At 41.8% G+C, this 18413-nt stretch overlaps 1 protein-coding gene across 2 annotated transcripts in view; it reads left to right on the top strand.

Annotated features, from left to right (window-relative positions):
- The window catches only part of LOC108893541 (ryanodine receptor 1), a 47660-nt gene that overhangs the window by 12054 nt on the left and 17193 nt on the right, over positions 1–18413 (top strand). For both annotated transcript variants that reach the window (XM_051078425.1, XM_051078426.1), the window contains 55 exons: positions 136–341; positions 430–604; positions 713–921; positions 1026–1384; positions 1506–1635; positions 1760–1920; positions 2005–2167; positions 2258–2344; positions 2465–2691; positions 2771–3209; positions 3284–3874; positions 3978–4178; positions 4362–4473; positions 4581–4724; positions 4877–5150; positions 5257–5371; positions 5501–5633; positions 5728–5822; positions 5900–6035; positions 6132–6318; positions 6451–6562; positions 6692–6812; positions 7002–7171; positions 7295–7515; positions 7611–7701; positions 7803–7943; positions 8042–8205; positions 8303–8381; positions 8570–8659; positions 8752–8892; positions 8976–9053; positions 9129–9204; positions 9311–9434; positions 10036–10151; positions 10236–10303; positions 10414–10535; positions 10675–10724; positions 10910–10970; positions 11075–11201; positions 11333–11444; positions 11535–11616; positions 11706–11836; positions 11936–12256; positions 12352–12592; positions 12756–12843; positions 12936–13028; positions 13559–13573; positions 16253–16423; positions 16570–16629; positions 16759–16893; positions 17255–17367; positions 17488–17584; positions 17667–17776; positions 17886–17937; positions 18040–18132. In XM_051078425.1, coding sequence (XP_050934382.1) covers positions 136–341; positions 430–604; positions 713–921; positions 1026–1384; positions 1506–1635; positions 1760–1920; positions 2005–2167; positions 2258–2344; positions 2465–2691; positions 2771–3209; positions 3284–3874; positions 3978–4178; positions 4362–4473; positions 4581–4724; positions 4877–5150; positions 5257–5371; positions 5501–5633; positions 5728–5822; positions 5900–6035; positions 6132–6318; positions 6451–6562; positions 6692–6812; positions 7002–7171; positions 7295–7515; positions 7611–7701; positions 7803–7943; positions 8042–8205; positions 8303–8381; positions 8570–8659; positions 8752–8892; positions 8976–9053; positions 9129–9204; positions 9311–9434; positions 10036–10151; positions 10236–10303; positions 10414–10535; positions 10675–10724; positions 10910–10970; positions 11075–11201; positions 11333–11444; positions 11535–11616; positions 11706–11836; positions 11936–12256; positions 12352–12592; positions 12756–12843; positions 12936–13028; positions 13559–13573; positions 16253–16423; positions 16570–16629; positions 16759–16893; positions 17255–17367; positions 17488–17584; positions 17667–17776; positions 17886–17937; positions 18040–18132 — 8210 coding nt within the window. The remainder of the gene's footprint in view (positions 1–135; positions 342–429; positions 605–712; positions 922–1025; positions 1385–1505; positions 1636–1759; positions 1921–2004; positions 2168–2257; positions 2345–2464; positions 2692–2770; positions 3210–3283; positions 3875–3977; positions 4179–4361; positions 4474–4580; positions 4725–4876; positions 5151–5256; positions 5372–5500; positions 5634–5727; positions 5823–5899; positions 6036–6131; positions 6319–6450; positions 6563–6691; positions 6813–7001; positions 7172–7294; positions 7516–7610; positions 7702–7802; positions 7944–8041; positions 8206–8302; positions 8382–8569; positions 8660–8751; positions 8893–8975; positions 9054–9128; positions 9205–9310; positions 9435–10035; positions 10152–10235; positions 10304–10413; positions 10536–10674; positions 10725–10909; positions 10971–11074; positions 11202–11332; positions 11445–11534; positions 11617–11705; positions 11837–11935; positions 12257–12351; positions 12593–12755; positions 12844–12935; positions 13029–13558; positions 13574–16252; positions 16424–16569; positions 16630–16758; positions 16894–17254; positions 17368–17487; positions 17585–17666; positions 17777–17885; positions 17938–18039; positions 18133–18413) is intronic.

Raw genomic sequence — 18413 nt, 5'->3', positions numbered from 1 at the left:
TAAGTTTGCACTGTTATCTGTCAGCAGGAATATTTGTTTATTTTTGTATGTGTTCCTATGAGATTTGTTTTTAGAGCTATACTTGGTTTTATCAAATCTACAAACTTTCTGTTAAATGCTTTTGTGTTAATGTAGGTGGGCATGGACCAGGGAGCTCCCGTGGAGATAAGATCAGAGTGTTCAGAGCAGAGAAATCTTATGCTGTCACTCAGGGGAAGTGGTACTTTGAGTTTGAGGCCGTAACCGTCGGAGAGATGAGAGTGGGCTGGGCCAGGCCCAGTGTTCGTGCAGACACTGAGCTCGGTGCAGATGAGCTGGCCTACGTCTTCAATGGTTTCAAGGTGGGACCAAGTCCTAATTTACATGCTTATTAAGGATGCCAAAGCCTCTGTAATACTAGACTCTAAAATGAACAGTTTTCTTTTTCAGGCCCAACGTTGGCATGTGGGAAATGAGCCATTTGGTCGTCAGTGGCAGTCGGGTGATGTGGTGGGTTGTATGATTGACCTCACAGAGATGAACATTATGTTTACTCTCAATGGAGAGATGTTGATCAGCGACTCAGGCTCAGAGATGGCCTTTAAGGATATCGAGATTGGAGAGGGTGAGTACAGCAAATGACAGCGAATGTTCTTAGGTAGACACATTGGATATTAGCACATGTGAGTTTGTGTTTTTGACGCACATTGATGCATTTCCTATATATTTCTAGGTTTCATACCTGTGTGCAGTCTGGGCCTGTCCCAGGTCGGAAGGATCAACTTGGGTCAGAATGTCAGCAGTCTACGTTACTTTACCATCTGTGGCCTGCAAGAGGGATTTGAGCCCTTTGCTATCAACATGAAAAGAGATATTACCATGTGGTTCAGCAAGAGCCTTCCCCAGTTCATCATTGTGCCTACTGATCATCCTCACATTGAGGTATTTTGCATCAGTTATCACATTGCTCTGATGAAATATTTCTTTGTTCCCATTTTGAGTAAGTTTCTAGATCACCACCTGGCCCCCTTTTATTTATGCTTTAGGTGTCCCGTGTTGATGGGACAGTGGAAACTGCCCCTTGTCTCAAAGTGACCCACAAGACATTTGGATCTCAGAACGCCAACACAGATCTGCTGTTCTTCAGACTCAGCATGCCAGTTGAGTTTCACGAGACCTTCAAAGTCCCGGCGGGGACCACTCTTCTTACTCGTGCCCTTACCATCCCTGAAGATGAGGTTTTAGAGGTGGACCCAGACTCTGAATTTGAAATACTCAAGAAGTCTGCTACTCGTAAAGAGCAAGAGGAGGAGAAGAAAGAACCCTCTGTGCCTAAGGAGATCCCTGCCATTAAAAATGGAGAGAATGAGAAGGATGCCTCAACTGAGAAAAGCAAGAAGAAAGGGTCTGTACTGATTCATGCAGAGTGACTTGAGAAGGGGGTTTGAGGGGTTTAAGAAGGCTGAAGCTGGGATATTGTTTTTACATTTTCATTCATAGTGACTAATTGCTGTTGTTATTTACAGATTCCTTTTCAAGGCTAAGAAGGCTGCACTGATAACACCACCACCTGTTGTTCCCACCATGCCCCGCTTAGTGGAAGATGTGGTGCCAGATGACAGGGATGACATGGACATCATCCTCAACACCACAACGGTATGACTATAACTTAAATTTGGGTGGTGGTTACCATATGCATAACCATATGTAATTCGTGCATACTGTTATAGCTTGTTTTGAATCATCTTCACCTGAAACTGTACTAATCTCCCTTTAACAGTATTATTATTCTGTGAGAGTGTTTGCGGGACAAGAGCCTGGTGGTGTGTGGGTGGGTTGGATCACACCTGACTACCATCAGTATGACCCTCATTTTGACATCAGCAAAGTGAGAAATGTAACAGTCACTGTAGGTGATGACAAAGGCAACATTCATGACAGGTATGTAGACAGAAACCACAAAATAAAGCTGTTTCATTTAAAATAAAAATAATGCAATAAATGATTTTTTTTCTTCTTTTACAGTATCAAACGCAGCAACTGCTACATGGTATGGGGAGGGGAGTTCAGCAGCTCCCAACAGACACGAGTCAGTCAGGAGGATTTTGTGATTGGCTGTCTCATTGATTTGGACACAGGACTCATGACTTTCACTGCCAATGGAAAAGAGATAAACACGTTTTACCAGGTCAGAGTAGGTTCAGTCGAGTATTCATACATTTCCTTATAATAAAGTCTTGGTCATTTAATGCAGTCATGTTACATTCCCTTCTTGCAGGTGGAGCCCAACACAAAACTGTTCCCGGCTGTCTTTGTCCTTCCCTCCAGTCAGAATATGATTCAGTTTGAATTAGGCAAGCTCAAGGTCAGTCTGCGCCAATCATACAGTCAATACTACAATTGCACAGTTCTGATTTTATGTAATGTATGTTATGTAACTGCCTTCTGTAATGCATAATTTGTCTTGCTTTACTTGTCTTGCTAGAATATTATGCCAATCTCTGCCGCCATGTTCCGGAGTGAACGCAAGAACCCTGTCCCCCAGTGCCCTCCTAGACTGGATGTCCAAATGTTAACCCCAGTCATCTGGAGTCGCATGCCCAACCACTTCCTGGCTCCAGAGACAGGGCGTATTAGTGAGAGATTGGGTTGGATGGTGCAGTGCCTGGAGCCACTTACCATGATGGCTCTCCATATCCCAGAGGAAAACAGGTCAGAGCTGCAACACACACAGAGTTACAAAACTTTGCTGTTTTCTTCCCAGCAAAATTAACCTTTTGGCATTCTGTAGGTGTATTGACATCCTGGAGCTGTCTGAACGTATGGACTTGCTAAAGTTCCACTATCATACACTGAAGCTGTATGGTTCAGTGTGTGCTCTGGGCAACAACCGTGTGGCTCATGCTCTGTGCAGCCATGTGGACGAATCTCAGCTCTTCTATGCCATAGAGAACACCTACCTGCCTGGACCAATGAGGAGCGGCTTTTACGACCTGCTAATCAGCATGCACCTGGAGTCCGCCAAGAGGAACCGGCTTGGAACCAACAAAGAATTCATAGTCCCAATGACAGATGACACGCGCAGTATCACTCTGTACTCTGACAAATCTCATGCTTTACCTGGAGTCGGACTCACCACATGTCTACGTCCCAAACTCCATTTCTCTTCTGTTGGGTTTGTGGGAACAGATCCAGACATCTACACACTCAGTCCAGTTATCCCCTTACAGGTGAGGTGGAACAGGTTTGGTATTTTAGGGAACTCTGGAGTGACCAATAATCATAAGTTTTCTTGTATTTGCAGGTGCTAAAGACCAAGGCCCTGAACATGCTGACTGAGGCAGTGCAAGATGGAGGTCAGGCAATGCGAGATCCCGTGGGAGGCAGTGTTGAGTTTCACTTTGTTCCAATCCTGAAGCTCATCAGCACCTTGCTCATCATGGGCGTGTTCGATGACGAAGATGTCACTCACATCCTGAAGATGATCGAGCCCACAGTCTTCAGCGGCAAGAAAGCAGAGGAGCCTGCTGAGGAGAATGCCAAGTTGAAGGAAGAGAAGGAACAAAAAGTGCCCCCAAAAACAGCAGTAGTGAAGAAAGAAGAGCAGGAAGCTGCAGGGGAAGAAGATGAGGAATATGAGGATGATGGCTTGGGTGAAGAGGACGAGGAAGAGGAGGAGGAGGAAGAAATGGAGGAAGAGGAAGAATTAGAGGAGGCAGAATCCGCCACGCCACATGAAGAAATGGTGAGCAAAACAGAGCAAACAAATGGCGAAAAAGGTGCTGAGGAAACAGAGAAAGAGATTAAATCTGTAGAGACAGGTGCGGAGGCTAAAGAAGAGCATCTGGAGCAAGGACTTTTCCAGATGAAGCTTCCAGAGTCTGTCAAATTGCAGGTATTTCTGGTCATTTTATAATAAACAAAAAAAAAACTTTACCAATGATACTGTTAGTATCTACTGTATGGTATTAGCGATTCACTTTGCTTTTGTCCTTTAGATGTGTACTCTGCTGCAGTATTTCTGTGACTGTGAGCTACGTCACAGAGTAGAGGCCATCATAGCCTTTTCGGACAAGTTCGTCAGTCAGATACAGTCCAACCAGAGGCAGCGCTACAATGAACTTATGCTGGCCTTCACCATGAGTGCTGCTGAGACTGCCCGCAAGACCCGTGAATTTCGGTCCCCACCGCAGGAGCAGGTACACTGAGATAAATGCATATAAAGAGAGTAGAGTACATCTGTTGATTGTTGAGCTATATTAAAAAAGTTAATGAAAATCTCCTAAAACACTGAAGAGGCATTACCCTCTCCATTTTCCGTTTTTGGCTTTTCAAAAATAAAATAAGCATACTTGCTCATACCTTTTCTCACTGTTCCAAAGGTCAACATGCTCATGAACTTCAAGAACTGCGCTGATGATGAGGAGTGCCCTGTTCCTGACGAAGTCCGCGAATCAATGCTGGCTTTCCACAATGCTCTGCTGGCACACTGTGGTCAGTTTTCCCTTACAGTGTGAAGTCATCAGCATTTGAAATTAACACTGCAGAACTGGCAGGCTTAGATATAACTTACAATACCTTATTTAAAACTTCATGCTCAGGTGTTCATATTGAAGAAGAAGAACAAGAGGAAGAAGTGGATAATTCTCTCCGTGGACGACTGTGCCGTTTGTTGGAAAAGGTGAAAAAGTTCCGCGAGAAGAAGGTAGAGGTAGAACCTGAGCCCCAAGAAGACAAAAAACCAAGTGAGCCACTAATCGTTCAACTGCTATAAAACTGTATCTTTAGTAGGTCAACATTTGTCTGGAGAAAATAGAGATACACACCACCCCATTCTACAATCACTACAGTACATCGTATGTATTATAGAATTAATCCTTTGTTCTCTGTTTACCAGGCACACTGCAGGAGCTGATTTCCCATACTATGATCCACTGGGCCCAGGAGTCATTTATCCAGAACCCTGAGCTAGTGCGTATGATGTTCAGCCTCCTCCACAGGCAGTATGATGGGCTGGGTGAGCTCATGCGTGCCCTCCCCAAGGCCTACACCATCAACGCAGTGTCAATTCAGGACACCATGGACCTGCTGGAGTGCTTGGGCCAGATCCGCTCGCTGCTTATTGTCCAGATGGGTCCAGAAGAAGAGAGGCTTATGATTCAAAGCATTGGGTTGATATGAAATTTAAATTATTCCGCATATCCCGCCTCAAAGTGAATTCTTTGATAAATTAATGTCACTGAAACTGTACAGTAACTTAATTTTTGTCTCCCTCAGGAACATCATGAGTAACAAAGTTTTCTATCAGCACCCCAACTTAATGCGAGCTCTGGGAATGCATGAAACTGTCATGGAGGTCATGGTTAATGTACTCGGCGGTGGAGACTCAAAGGTATATTTTTTGTTCCACTTATCCCCATTCTAAGCTCCATTATTGCCACCAGGGAATAGACAAAAAAGGGCACTAGGAATGAATTTATATGATACTTAACTTTACATTTGTAATTTGCCTTTCCAACAGGAGATCAGATTCCCACGAGTGGTGACAAACTGTTGTCGTTTTCTCTGCTATTTCTGCCGCATCAGTCGTCAAAACCAGCGCTCTATGTTTGACCACCTCAGCTACCTTCTCCAGAACAGTGGCATCGGGCTTGGTGATTGTCTTTGTTGTGTTCCAGCATTATTCTTGATGTTTTATCGTTGATGGATGAACTGTGACAAAGCTCTACATTATGTGCTGTTCTTTAGGAATGCGGGGCTCTACGCCGTTAGACGTGGCTGCAGCCTCTTGTATCGACAACAACGAGCTTGCATTGGCTCTCCAAGAGCAGGACTTAGAAATGGTAAAATATAACCAACATGTACAAAACAAGCATTGTGCAAAATTGGCTATCACTTTAGTTCACTGATGTCTTTCCAGGTGGTGAAGTATTTAGCTGGATGTGGACTGCAGAGCTGTCCAATGCTGCTGTCTAAAGGCTACCCTGACATTGGCTGGAATCCTTGTGGCGGAGAGAAATACCTTGACTTTCTTCGTTTTGCTGTATTTGTCAACGGTGTGATTCTTGATTTGCTACAAAATGTAATATGAAATGCTGTTATTGCTGTTTTTCTCCTTTGTTAATAACAGTGTTTATCTTTTCCCCCTTCAGGAGAGAGTGTGGAAGAAAATGCCAATGTGGTGGTGCGTCTCCTCATTCGCAGGCCTGAGTGCTTTGGTCCAGCTCTGAGAGGGGAGGGTGGCAATGGTCTGCTGGCTGCAATAGAGGAGGCCATCAAAATATCAGAGGACCCTGCAAGGGATGGCCCTAGTGTTAAGAAGGACAGACGCTTTCCCATGTAAGAGCTCTTAAGTTTGGTTCAAAGGCTTTCTGATTGTATTTAATGAGGTGCCAGTGAGTCCATTATCGCTTCCAGTGTTACTGTAGCAGAAACATTTAGACCTGCTGTCTTTACTCTTTACTCTGGTAGGTTTGGAGGAGAGGAGCAACATGAGGAGAACAGGGTGCACCTGGGAAATGCCATCATGTCTTTTTACTCTGCCCTTATTGACTTGCTGGGACGCTGTGCTCCAGAGATGCACGTAAGATATTTACTGTAGTACCTACTATACTGGACTTATCAAACAGGCTGAGATAGAAAGAATAGATACAAGAACGGGAAGTCTAATTGAAGATGTCTTTATAGAAAAGCTGAGCTTTTGTCTCTACAGTTGATCCAGGCTGGTAAGGGCGAGGCTCTGAGGATCAGGGCCATTCTGAGGTCTCTGGTCCCTATTGAGGATCTGGTGGGAGTCATCAGCCTTCCTGTTCAGATTCCTTCTTTTGGGAAAGGTAAACAGTTTCAGACCATATGAAATTGGTGGTGTGGCTTTAATCAGTGTTTATTCATTGATTGATTTGTATCCTGACCAGCATTCATTCAAGGTTTAACTACATTTAATGTTGCCATATGTAGTATACAGCTATACGCAGCTAATTGCAGCTGATTTTTCCTAAATGTTTTTTCTATGTCGTGCTTAGACAACAGCATCATAGAACCAAAGATGTCAGCTAGTTTTGTGCCAGATCACAAGGCTCCCATGGTGCTGTTCCTGGACAGAGTGTATGGTATTGACAACCAGGATTTCCTGCTTCATGTGCTGGAGGTGGGCTTTCTGCCTGACATGAGGGCTGCTGCCTCTCTCGACACGGTGAGCCTCAAATTATTTACAAACATTCAGTGGTACTGTATAGGTTATTTTAGGAGTAGTTGCAGACCAGGATTATAACCACACTGTTGGACTTAATTCACTGCTAGAACTTCTGTCCAACAGGTTGCTTTCAGCACCACAGAGATGGCCCTCGCTTTGAACCGCTACCTTTGTTCTGCTGTGTTGCCACTCATCACCAAGTGTGCCCCACTCTTTGCTGGCAGTGACCACCGAGCCATAATGATCGACTCCATGTTGCACACAATTTACCGGCTTTCTCGTGGGCGAGCCTTCACAAAGGCCCAAAGAGACATCATTGAAGAATGCCTCATGGCTTTGTGCAAGTTAGTTTATCCTCAAACAAACTTGGCAAACTTTTCCTGCCATTTAATATTGCCAGGTTCATTGTAGAAGTTGACTTTGTTTATGTTTCTCTCAGACATCTACGTCCATCCATGCTTCAGCACTTGCTAAGACGGCTGGTGTTTGATGTGCCCATTCTCAATGAGTACGCCAAAATGCCACTGAAGGTATGAAGAGCTTAAGAGCCTTAAAACAATTAAAACCAATTTCTAGCCTAGATGTTCTTCTGATAAACTAATTCCACTTGTATATTTTTGTTGTCCTACAGCTTTTGACCAATCACTATGAGCGTTGTTGGAAATATTATTGTCTCCCTAATGGTTGGGCCAACTTTGGAGTTGCATCAGAGGAGGAGCTGCATCTGACACGCAAACTGTTTTGGGGGATCTTTGAATCACTTGCACACAAAGTGGGGCTCCTGCAATATGATTGTTTTCTTGTTCCATATTATAGATGTATATTATAGATTGTATATGCATATTGTAATACCTTTTTTTATGATTCCAGAAATTTGATGCAGAGATCTTTAAGATTTCAATGCCATGCATCTGCGCCATTGCTGGAGCCATTCCACCTGACTATGTAGATGCCAGCTACTCCTCCAAAACAGAGAAAAAGGCATCAGTAGATGCAGAGGGAAATTTTGATCCTAAACCAGTAGAGACAACAAAGTGAGAGGATTTTTGTCATTATGCCTTTCAGTTCATTAAGTATTTCTCTGTAAAATAATTAAAGCTTAATGTACTCTGTTCCTTCCTCCAACTACAGCACTATCATTCCTGAGAGACTGGATCCCTTTATCAACAAATATGCTGAATATACACATGATAAATGGGCCTTTGAAAAGGTAGAACTTCTGTTTGTACTCACTGTTATCACTCACAATCATCTAATAGTATTCTTTAGCTAATTCAGGTGCAATATGTTTAGCTAGTTTGATGAAGTAAGATGGAAGCCATTATATTTCTAATCATGAATAACAGCTGTACATATTTTGTCATACAGCTTTGTCATATTTTATCATCTATGTTTCAGATCCAGAATAACTGGTCATATGGTGAGGTGCTGGATGAAAATGCAAAAACTCATCCTATGCTCAGACCATACAAAACCTTCTCAGAAAAGGTAGGTTCCCAGTCACACTGTGCATTTAATCTTCCTGTACTTTTACTTCATCTGTCTCAGCTTCTCATCGCTCTGATTTTTTTCTCTGGCAGGACAAAGAGATCTACCGCTGGCCAATCAAAGAGTCAATTAAAGCCATGCTTGCATGGGAGTGGAACTTAGATAAAGCTAGAGAGGAGGAAGAGTCAGAGAAGAAGAAGGCAGCATCACGAAAAATCTCACAGACTGCTCAGGTAAAGAGCAGGTAGATGAATATACAAATACTAATGTTATCACAGCAGTTATTCCACAGTTTATAATGATACTTCCATTCTAGGCAACCTATGACCCAAGCCACGGTTACAGTCCTCAGCCCATTGATATCTCACACATGGCTCTTTCAAGAGACCTGCAGGTACGGCAGTGTTTGAACCGTATGTGCTATAATCTTAGCGTCTGATCAATATTGAGAGATCATATCTGTTCACAGTCTATGGCAGAGCAACTCGCAGAAAATTACCACAACACCTGGGGACGGAAGAAAAAAATGGAGCTGCAGGCCAAGGGTAAGATAGTTTTTTTAGAGGACAGAAGTTACACATATGGAAAATGAGAGACTTGGCTTTTGCCCGCTTTCTTCAAGAGTTTTGAGTCAGTTTTGTGTCTGTGTAGGTGGTGGAACACATCCTCTACTGGTGCCCTATGATACTCTGACAGCAAAAGAAAAGGCAAGAGATAGAGAGAAGGCTTATGAGCTGCTTAAGTTCCTGCAGCTTAATGGATATGCTGTCACAAGGTAATAATGCAACAGTTATTGAACTATTCTTATATGACATTTAGCAGGGAATTTTTTTCATACTATTAAAGGGTATTTTCATTTAATCTGCTAACATGTTTTCTGTTAACTATATTATGTTAATTGTGTGGCCCTGGCAGTATCCTCAGATCACCTGCCCATTCAAACGACACAAACGTGATTAAAGCACAGCAGGTTACATCCACACTGATCAAGCTGAAAGCAATCAAGATAAGCTGTGGATGAACATAGCCACCGTTCTCAAGCAGTTTCAAGCCATAGCAGTGCTTGAGAATTCAAAACAATATTGTCTATTGTTATTCAAGTACTTATTTACAGAACTATTTACAGAACAAGAAAGAAAAACAGAAACATACCAAGCAACCTATTTTGAGTTTTCCTGTCACACTTAATACTGTCTTTTATCTTTTGTATAATCATTAACTCTTTTTCTTTGAGGGAACCAGTATTGAACTGGCGTTTCAGTTTGAAAGTTTCCCCTTGGAATTATGATTTATGAAGTGCCACAGATACTTGTAGGAGAAATCTTTCATTACATTGAAGTACAGAGCACAAAGGGCTAAACTCTGTTTTACTTTAGGGGCCTGAAAGATATGGAGTCTGACATCTCATCCATCGAGAAGAGATTTGCTTATGGTTTCCTGCAGAAGCTGTTGAAATGGATGGAAATTGCCCAGGAGTTCATTGCTCATCTTGGTACTGTGTAATGGTGTAACCTGAAGCAGATCTTTGTTGTCAGTGTTATTGCAGTATTATCATATTTTGCACTGTGTTTAACAGAGGCTGTGGTCAGCAGTGGACGAGTGGAAAAGTCTCCCCATGAGCAGGAAATAAAATTCTTTGCCAAGGTGAAACTTTTGTGTGAAGATAAGGGTGGACACAATTTTGAAGACCCAACCTGTTCTCATTTCTGTACTAAATGTGAAAACTCACTCTCTAAAAACTCTTGCTCCCTTAGATCTTAATGCCTCTGATTAACCAGTATTTCAAAAACCACTGCCTCTATTTCTTGTCAACACCTGCAAAAGTTCTGGGTAGTGGTGGACATTCTTCCAATAAGGAGAAGGAGATGATTGCAAGGTGATCTCTCTCTTAGATGTAATTCACACACACAGATATTGTGTTATGTGTTCTTTTTGTATATCACTTTCCGCCCTCTATCACATTTCCTTTTTCTTGCATTTTCCTTTCCTTCCCTTCCCTTTTCTTCTCATCATAGTATCTTCTGTAAAATGTCCGCTCTGGTGAGACACAGAGTTTCTCTCTTTGGTAAGATGTTTCTCAACATCAGTCCTTCAGAATCTTCTTGTTCTTTTTTATGTTTCTGTATTTTTCAGTCATCCAGGAGCACAAGAGCAAGTACAGTTGCTCTTGTGTTATATATGTGTACAGGTTGTGGTGGTCTGGATTCCATTGAAGTCATCATAACAGCAGACTTGTATTTGTGTTTGTAGGAACGGATGCTCCAGCAATTGTTAACTGTCTTCACATTCTGGCACGATCATTGGATGCAAGGTTCAATATTTTAAATTTTCACACAACACGCATAACACCATCAGGATAAATATGTTTTTGTTTTTCATTTAAATTGTTCTTATTTATTCATTTACTATTATTAGGACAGTAATGAAGTCAGGGCCTGAGATTGTAAAAGCGGGGCTGCGGTCATTCTTTGAGAGTGCTGCTGATGATATAGAGAAGATGGTAGAGAACCTCAAACTGGGCAAAGTATCCAAAGGCAATCAGGTAAGAGAAGAACACAGCATTTGAAATGGCCTTGAACATATTGTTATCCATGACTGTTGCAAAAGATCTGATAAACACTTTACCCATAATATCCTGAGTTCATGATCATGTGCTGCTTCTCTCCTTCATAGCAAGTTAAAGGCGTGTCCCAGAACATTAACTACACTACCATTGCCCTGCTCCCAGTGCTCACCTCCCTATTTGATCATATAGCTCAGCATCAGTTTGGGGATGATGTCATCCGTAAGTGTTTTTGACATCAGTGCAATTTCTGATTTCACATGATGTTTATTAATTTGTTCTGACACTGCTGTCTGTGTTGTTTGCATACAGTGGATGATCTACAGATGTCATGCTATCGCATCATGTGTAGCATCTACTCCCTAGGGACTGTTAAGAATCCACATGTTGAGAGGTAACTAAAGTATCTGTATCGTATCAGACATAGCAGTATCTCTAAAGTAACTTTTGAGCATTATATTCATTTGTCCTTTACATTTACAGGCAGAGGCCAGCTCTTGGAGAGTGTTTGGCTCACCTTGCAGCAGCTATGCCCGTGGCCTTCTTAGAACCCCGTCTAAATGAATTCAACGCCTTCTCTGTCTACACCACAAAGACACCCAGGGAGAGAGCCAGTGAGTGCAGTACCCTTTTCATCAGATTTGTTCTCTGTCTAACAAAATCTTGTTTCTGAATTTTCTTTTCTTTCACTACCTCTCTTGTGAATGCCAAAGTCTTGGGCCTTCCCAGTGAAGTCCAAGAGTTATGTCCAGACATTCCAGAGCTGGATGCTCTGCTAAAGGAAATTGGGGACTTGGCAGAGTCGGGGGCTCGTTATACTGAGATGCCTCATGTGATTGAAATCACTTTGCCCATGCTGTGTAACTACCTGCCTCGTTGGTGGGAGAGAGGACCTGAAAACTTCCCTGAGATGGAGGGCCGGATCTGCACCGAGGTCACATCAGAACACCTTAATCAGCTGCTGGGCAGCATCATGAAAATTGTAGTCAACAACTTGGGTATTGATGAGGCCTCCTGGATGAAGAGGTTGGCTGGTGAGCACTGTTTTTCGATTCTAATGATATGTCTTTGTCTGCACATGAGTGCGTTTTTGTACAAGTGCGATGACACTATGTGTTTTCTCTTATAGTGTTTTCACAGCCCATCGTCAGCAGGGCAAAGCCAGAGATGCTCAAGTCCCATTTCATCCCAACAATGGAGAAGCTGAAGAAACGCACTTCAAAGGTGGTGGCTGAAGAGGACCATTTGCGGATGGAGGGAAAATCAGAGGGAGATGAAGAAGACGGCACTATACGTGATGAGTTTGCTGTCCTCTGCAGAGACTTGTATGCCCTCTACCCCCTACTTATCCGCTATGTGGACAACAACAGGTACAATAAAGTTACAAATACAAGCATTTAAAAAAAATTGAGCCCTGAATTCTAACTGGTTCTGACAGAAGTGCAACATAGAGCACTTAATTGTTCATACATTGTTAGTTAACCAAATTTGTTGTGACTTTTGGGAGCCTTAAAGTAAGTTGCTCTGCTACAGGGCAAGGTGGCTGACATGCCCAGACCCAGATGCAGAGGAACTTTTCCGGATGGTTGGCGAGGTCTTTATTTTCTGGTCCAAATCTCATGTGAGTTATGTTCCTTTAGCCTTTGAATGCAGCTATTTGTAGGAGTTTACATTATTTACTTTACATGTTTCACATGTCTTTCTCTATTGTAGAACTTCAAACGAGAGGAACAGAATTTTGTGGTGATGAATGAGATTAATAACATGTCATTCCTCACCGCTGACAGCAAGAGCAAAATGAGCAAGGTGAGTTAATGGAAGATGGAGTCAGCTCTTCAGACCGGCTGGTACAATAGTGCTATATCTTAAATCAGGCAGCTGATTAAAAAAAAAAAAAAAAAGAGTTCAGGAATGTGTTGCAGGCATATTGTAAAACAGCGTTCCTTTTTTTGTGCCTTCATGTTTTTGTCATGATTTTAAGATTTTGTTACTTTACCAACCAGTTTCAGCCAGTTATAAATAAAACTCATTTAAAAACTCTATTATTCTTAGAATGGCTTTAGGAAACTCAAAGTATTGCATCACTGATTATAATCCAACAAAGCAATCTAAGACAGAAAGGCACTTATGCACCATCTTTACCAGGTACAGCATTTTCTATTTGTTCTGTTTTTAATGTTTCTGTTTATCTAGCTTGGTTAAACGGCGAATCCTGCTATAACTTTTGCAGGTTTGATTTTAATTCGCAATTTTTAAAACGATAGCAGTTGTGTTAACAATATTCTCTCTTTGGCTGTCCCTTGTCCTCTTCTTTTGGGTTGCGGCTGGGTTTCCAGGGCGGGGACTCAGAGGTTAGACTTTGTTCCTGCACGACCGCTGTGCTGACCGCATGGCACCTCACTTTGGGGGAGCTTTTCATCAACCTCTCCAGCACACTGGCACATCTGATCCACATGTACTCACGTAGTACACTTACTCACACTGTCCCAGACACACACACATACTCACACACAAAGACATGCACATTCCATTCTAAGACACATGACCCGAGGTAACTAATTCAGTGCCTGTGACAAATGCTTTTTCTGTACATGCAGCTGCTTAGTCATGAATACTTTGCAGTCTGTTATGAGTGGAACAAAACTCAATTGAGAATTTGTCATTGCTATAAATATGCAGTTATTTATATTAATAGAATGTGAAAATCCTAGCCAGAAGTTTCTTCAAAGGAGCAACAGATGGAGTTTGGATCCACTTACACTCTGTCATTAGTGTTGCTATACCCCGACATATGAGCCTCTGCACTTACACACTGACACAAAGTCTTATATTGGAAACTCCATGCCTTATACAAAACTACTGATTTATGTCCACACAGACTTAACTAATGGAGACACTCACATTATTCTCATAAAGGATCAATGGACAAAGGTCAAGCCCCATCTGTGGGCTGTCCCCAGTCCTGCCAGTGTGTGAGGGGGGGAGTCTGGAGGCGCTTGATGAAAGTACTCAGCTGTAGAGTTGGGTTCATGGCACTGGGCTTTACACCAAGCCCAAGGTGGCAGTGAGAGCACAGTGCCATCATCCTGTCAGTGAGTTTGCTCTTTTTTGATCATAGTTGAGTTGGAGTCTTCTAGTATGTCTTTTGTTTCTTTTCGTTGAAGGATGGTTGACCTGTAGCTTTGTAATGCAGCTTTTTGCCACTAGGGGATGATGTTAGTCTTCTCTGTGCTCTTTCTTCTCTCCTCCCTGGAAATGCCATGGCACATCATGGTTTAGTTTCCTTTACACTCCCTAGTATCCACACTAACAGGTGACTTGATGTTTAATGTCACTGAAGCAGATTTCTTCAAGCATTTGTTGGGTTCCCTCTTTAGAATGTGCTAAAATTACCACGAACCTAACCATTACATTAATTCACACTTACTATCTAAAATATTCCCTGCAATGCTGTTTCCTCTAAACTAGTCTTCCATAACACACTTGATTCTGACACTGAATTTAAGCAGTAGCTGTGGCTGATGTTAGTACATCTAGCAATAACAGTGTTAGTTATTAAACTTGAATTTGGGGGTGGGGGGGTGTAGGGCCTCTGAGATTGATTTAATTGTACATGTTTGACAGTGTCACCCCCAGCAAACACCTGTAATGAAAAGAGTGATATAAGAAAGCCAGAAATTGGTCTCCTCTGTTCCTTTTGCCATCTTAGCCTTAATATATGATGAATAGACCTACATGTAAAGCCTAGTTGTTTTCACAAGGCACGCTAAGGGTTTAGTCACTACAGCCTCTTATACGGCACCGAAATAACTGACTTTGGATTTTGTAAAAGTCAGTGGACCATATAAAGTGCTTCTAGTACTTTCTAGTAGCGAGATCAACATCACTCATCAATAAAAGTCAAGTCCCCAAGTTACATTTACTTATTTAACTTTCTCAGTTTGTCCAGTAACTGTTCACAATCGAAATACCCCGTGACCTGTTCATATAGCATGCATTTAATAGACTAAACATTCATATTACAAGAAGCATTTACATATTGTATGCTGTCACATACATTTGCACATCTTGGAGGACTCCAGAAAGAGCAGAAGGACTGAACAGGAGTTCAGGATGCGAGCACAGGAACGTATTTGTTTTACAGTAGATGTGTGATTTTAACAGCCTGCTACTAATTCTAATTCTAATTTCAAGAGTTTTGTTCTGTAACTTCTTCTAATATTTTAATGTTTCACCAGGGGCTGCTGTCGTTACTACATTTAATTCACAATTAGAGAAAAACACACAACTTTACTTTAGCTATTTATCCTATTCATGGAATGCTGAATGGGTTTCTACTTGTGTAAAACTTGGTTTCTTTTGCATGTTTTGCAAATGCAATTTCACTGATTTACTCTGTCCCATTCCTTTCAGTTTCCCTTTCCCAAAGCCAGCTATACCCCCACGCTGCCCTCACATTTTCACTATACCCTCTACTTACCAGTCTGAGCTCAGAGAAACGTTGATTCTTATATTTGTCGAATTGCAGGATATTGACATTCAAATATAGGCTTTTTATTTACACATTGTTGACAGCAACATGTTTAATAAGAACACCCAGTGAAGGTGGCTGTGTAACTCTACATGGAGAGATCTGCAATTATTGGATAATAAACAGTTTGCAGCACTATATAGTGCTCAGTTATTAGTTAAAGGTAGGTTGATGTGTAGTAGTTAATATTAAAACAGTCACAGGTCTGTCATGAATTATAATGAATGCTGACTGTAATGACAACTTTATTTTATATTTAGTTTGTGTGATGTACAGTAACATATGTATGGAATCAGCTGAATTTTTGCTGTAGTTGTGTTGCAGTCATTCTTAGCATTAAAGTCAAAAATAGTTAATCACTAATGTGAGCTCATATCAATGAAATCGTCTGGCATCGAATCAGGGCGGTGATGTATTACAGAGTTAACTGTGCTGTCGCACCTCTGGCATTTTATGAGATACTGTGAATGCTTTTTGGTTTATTGTCCCCTTCTCTCAGGGTGGAGGTTCAGATACGGAACGCACCAAGAAGAAGAGACGTGGAGATCGTTATTCAGTGCAGACTTCACTTATTGTGGCCGCCTTGAAAAAGATGCTCCCCATAGGCCTCAACATGTGCTCTCCCGCCGATCAGGAGCTTATCAACTTGGCCAAGATCCGATACTCTCTGGTAGTTTTTCACTGACTTTGAATTAGATTTTGGTAAACAGTTTGTATCATGTTAAATACTGTAATATAATAATTTTTCCATGACAGTTTTACTTCCCAAACCACTAGGACCTTAGGAGGACAATGATAAAACTTTTTACTTCACAGAGAGACACTGATGAAGAAGTAAGAGAGTTCCTGCAAAACAACCTTCATCTTCAGGGGAAGGTATAATTCTTGGACTATCAGTCCAACAGTGTTTTAGTTATGTCCAAGGAATTGATATGTGATAATAGATCAGTCACAAAACATCTTTGTAAATCTCAAAAAATCTCTGCATCCCTGTGTTGTGGAAAGGTGGACAACCCATCCATGCGCTGGCAGATGGCCCTTTACAAAGAGATGGCAGGGAAGGCTGAAGATGCTGATGCTCCCGCAAAAGTTGTCAAGAGAGTACAGGAGGTTTCTGCTGTCCTCTATCACCTTGAGGTGGTGAGTGGATATTGCCAACCACACTAACTGAAGTAGATTTGCATACTGTGTCTCCAGCACAGAGCTGTTGAAATAAGATAAGTCATTGCGTACATATTATTCTACAGTTATGTGAATGTGAAAAATTAGATGTCCCACATGTGTTGCCCCATGGTTATAATAATAAAGATATGAAATCATCCACTCATAAAATAATAATGATAATATCAGTATTAATAATGGACTAGTGTGGTGCGGATGTTGCAGGGAACTCAGTTGAAAAAATGAATGACTATGACTGAAGGCAGTTCCTGCTGTACGTGAAAAGTTACCTCAGGAACTCTGGTGACCACTTTGCTAATGTCTACCTTCTATGGTACAGACGGAACACCCATTTAAATCCAAGAAGATGGTGTGGCACAAACTGTTGTCCAAGCAGAGACGCAGGGCTGTGGTCGCTTGTTTTAGGATGACACCGCTATACAACATTCCAAGGTAAGAAAGCTACATCTCTGACATCTACAGTATTGGATTGTTCACAAAATAACTATAGCAGATGTACAAAAAAGATTAATACAAGTACAAGTACTTTTTTTGTTTTGTTTTGTTTTGCAGGCACAGAGCCTCAAACATGTTCCTTGAGGGATACAAACGTAACTGGCTTCACACTGAGGGTTACTCATTTGAAGACAGGATGATAGATGACTTGTCTGTGAGTGGCATCTCACGTCTGTTTAATCTAGAATTGTTTGTTCTGTGCCATTACTCACCATTCCTCTCCCCACGTATCCCAGAAAGCAATGGAGCAAGAGGAAGGAGATGAAGAGGAGGAGAAAGAAACAAAGCCAGATCCTCTCCACCAGCTTATTCTGCATTTCAGTCGTACCGCTCTAACAGAAAAGAGGTTAGACAGGACCTCTTGGATACTGTAAATTAATACAGAAGTCATGTATAAACACGGGGAAACATGTTATTCCTAGTTTACCAATTGTCTTCTCTTGTCTCCATTTCAGTAAACTTGATACAGATCATCTTTATATGGCTTATGCTGATATTATGGCAAAGGTGAGTCATTGCAGAGGGTTTTGGTTATGAGTTGAGGTTTGATGTGCGCATACTGTACTTTGAAACACTAATATTTCTTTCTTTATCTCTCCACTAATTTAGAGTTGCCATATTGGTGAGGAAGAAGAAGGAGGAGAGGAAATGGTGGAAAATGCTGAAGATGAGATGTCCTTTGAGGTGCGACAGTCAGAACTGGTAATGGGCGGCCAGGGGCTGGGGACCAGGAACACAATGGAGCGGTAGCTCTCGACGCATTGAGTGACCTCATCATCGGAACATTATTTCACAACCACATCTCTCTCTCTCTGTCTTTGTTTTGTCTCATTGCCTCTTTCTATTGTGTCTGTGCTCTGTCTCTTCTGTCTGTAAGTTGTGCTTCATTCATTGTGAGCTGCTTGATTTAGAAACTCAAAGCTCCAATCCAGATTTCTTTTACTGTGTCAGTTGCAATATGTACCCTCATTTTTAAATCCCTC

Source organism: Lates calcarifer, linkage group LG20 (genome assembly GCF_001640805.2).
Source record: "Lates calcarifer isolate ASB-BC8 linkage group LG20, TLL_Latcal_v3, whole genome shotgun sequence".
NCBI classification, from domain to species: Eukaryota; Metazoa; Chordata; class Actinopteri; family Centropomidae; genus Lates; species Lates calcarifer.
The sequence above is the reverse complement of the archived record's forward strand: the minus strand, read 5'-3'. Positions and strand labels throughout refer to the sequence as shown.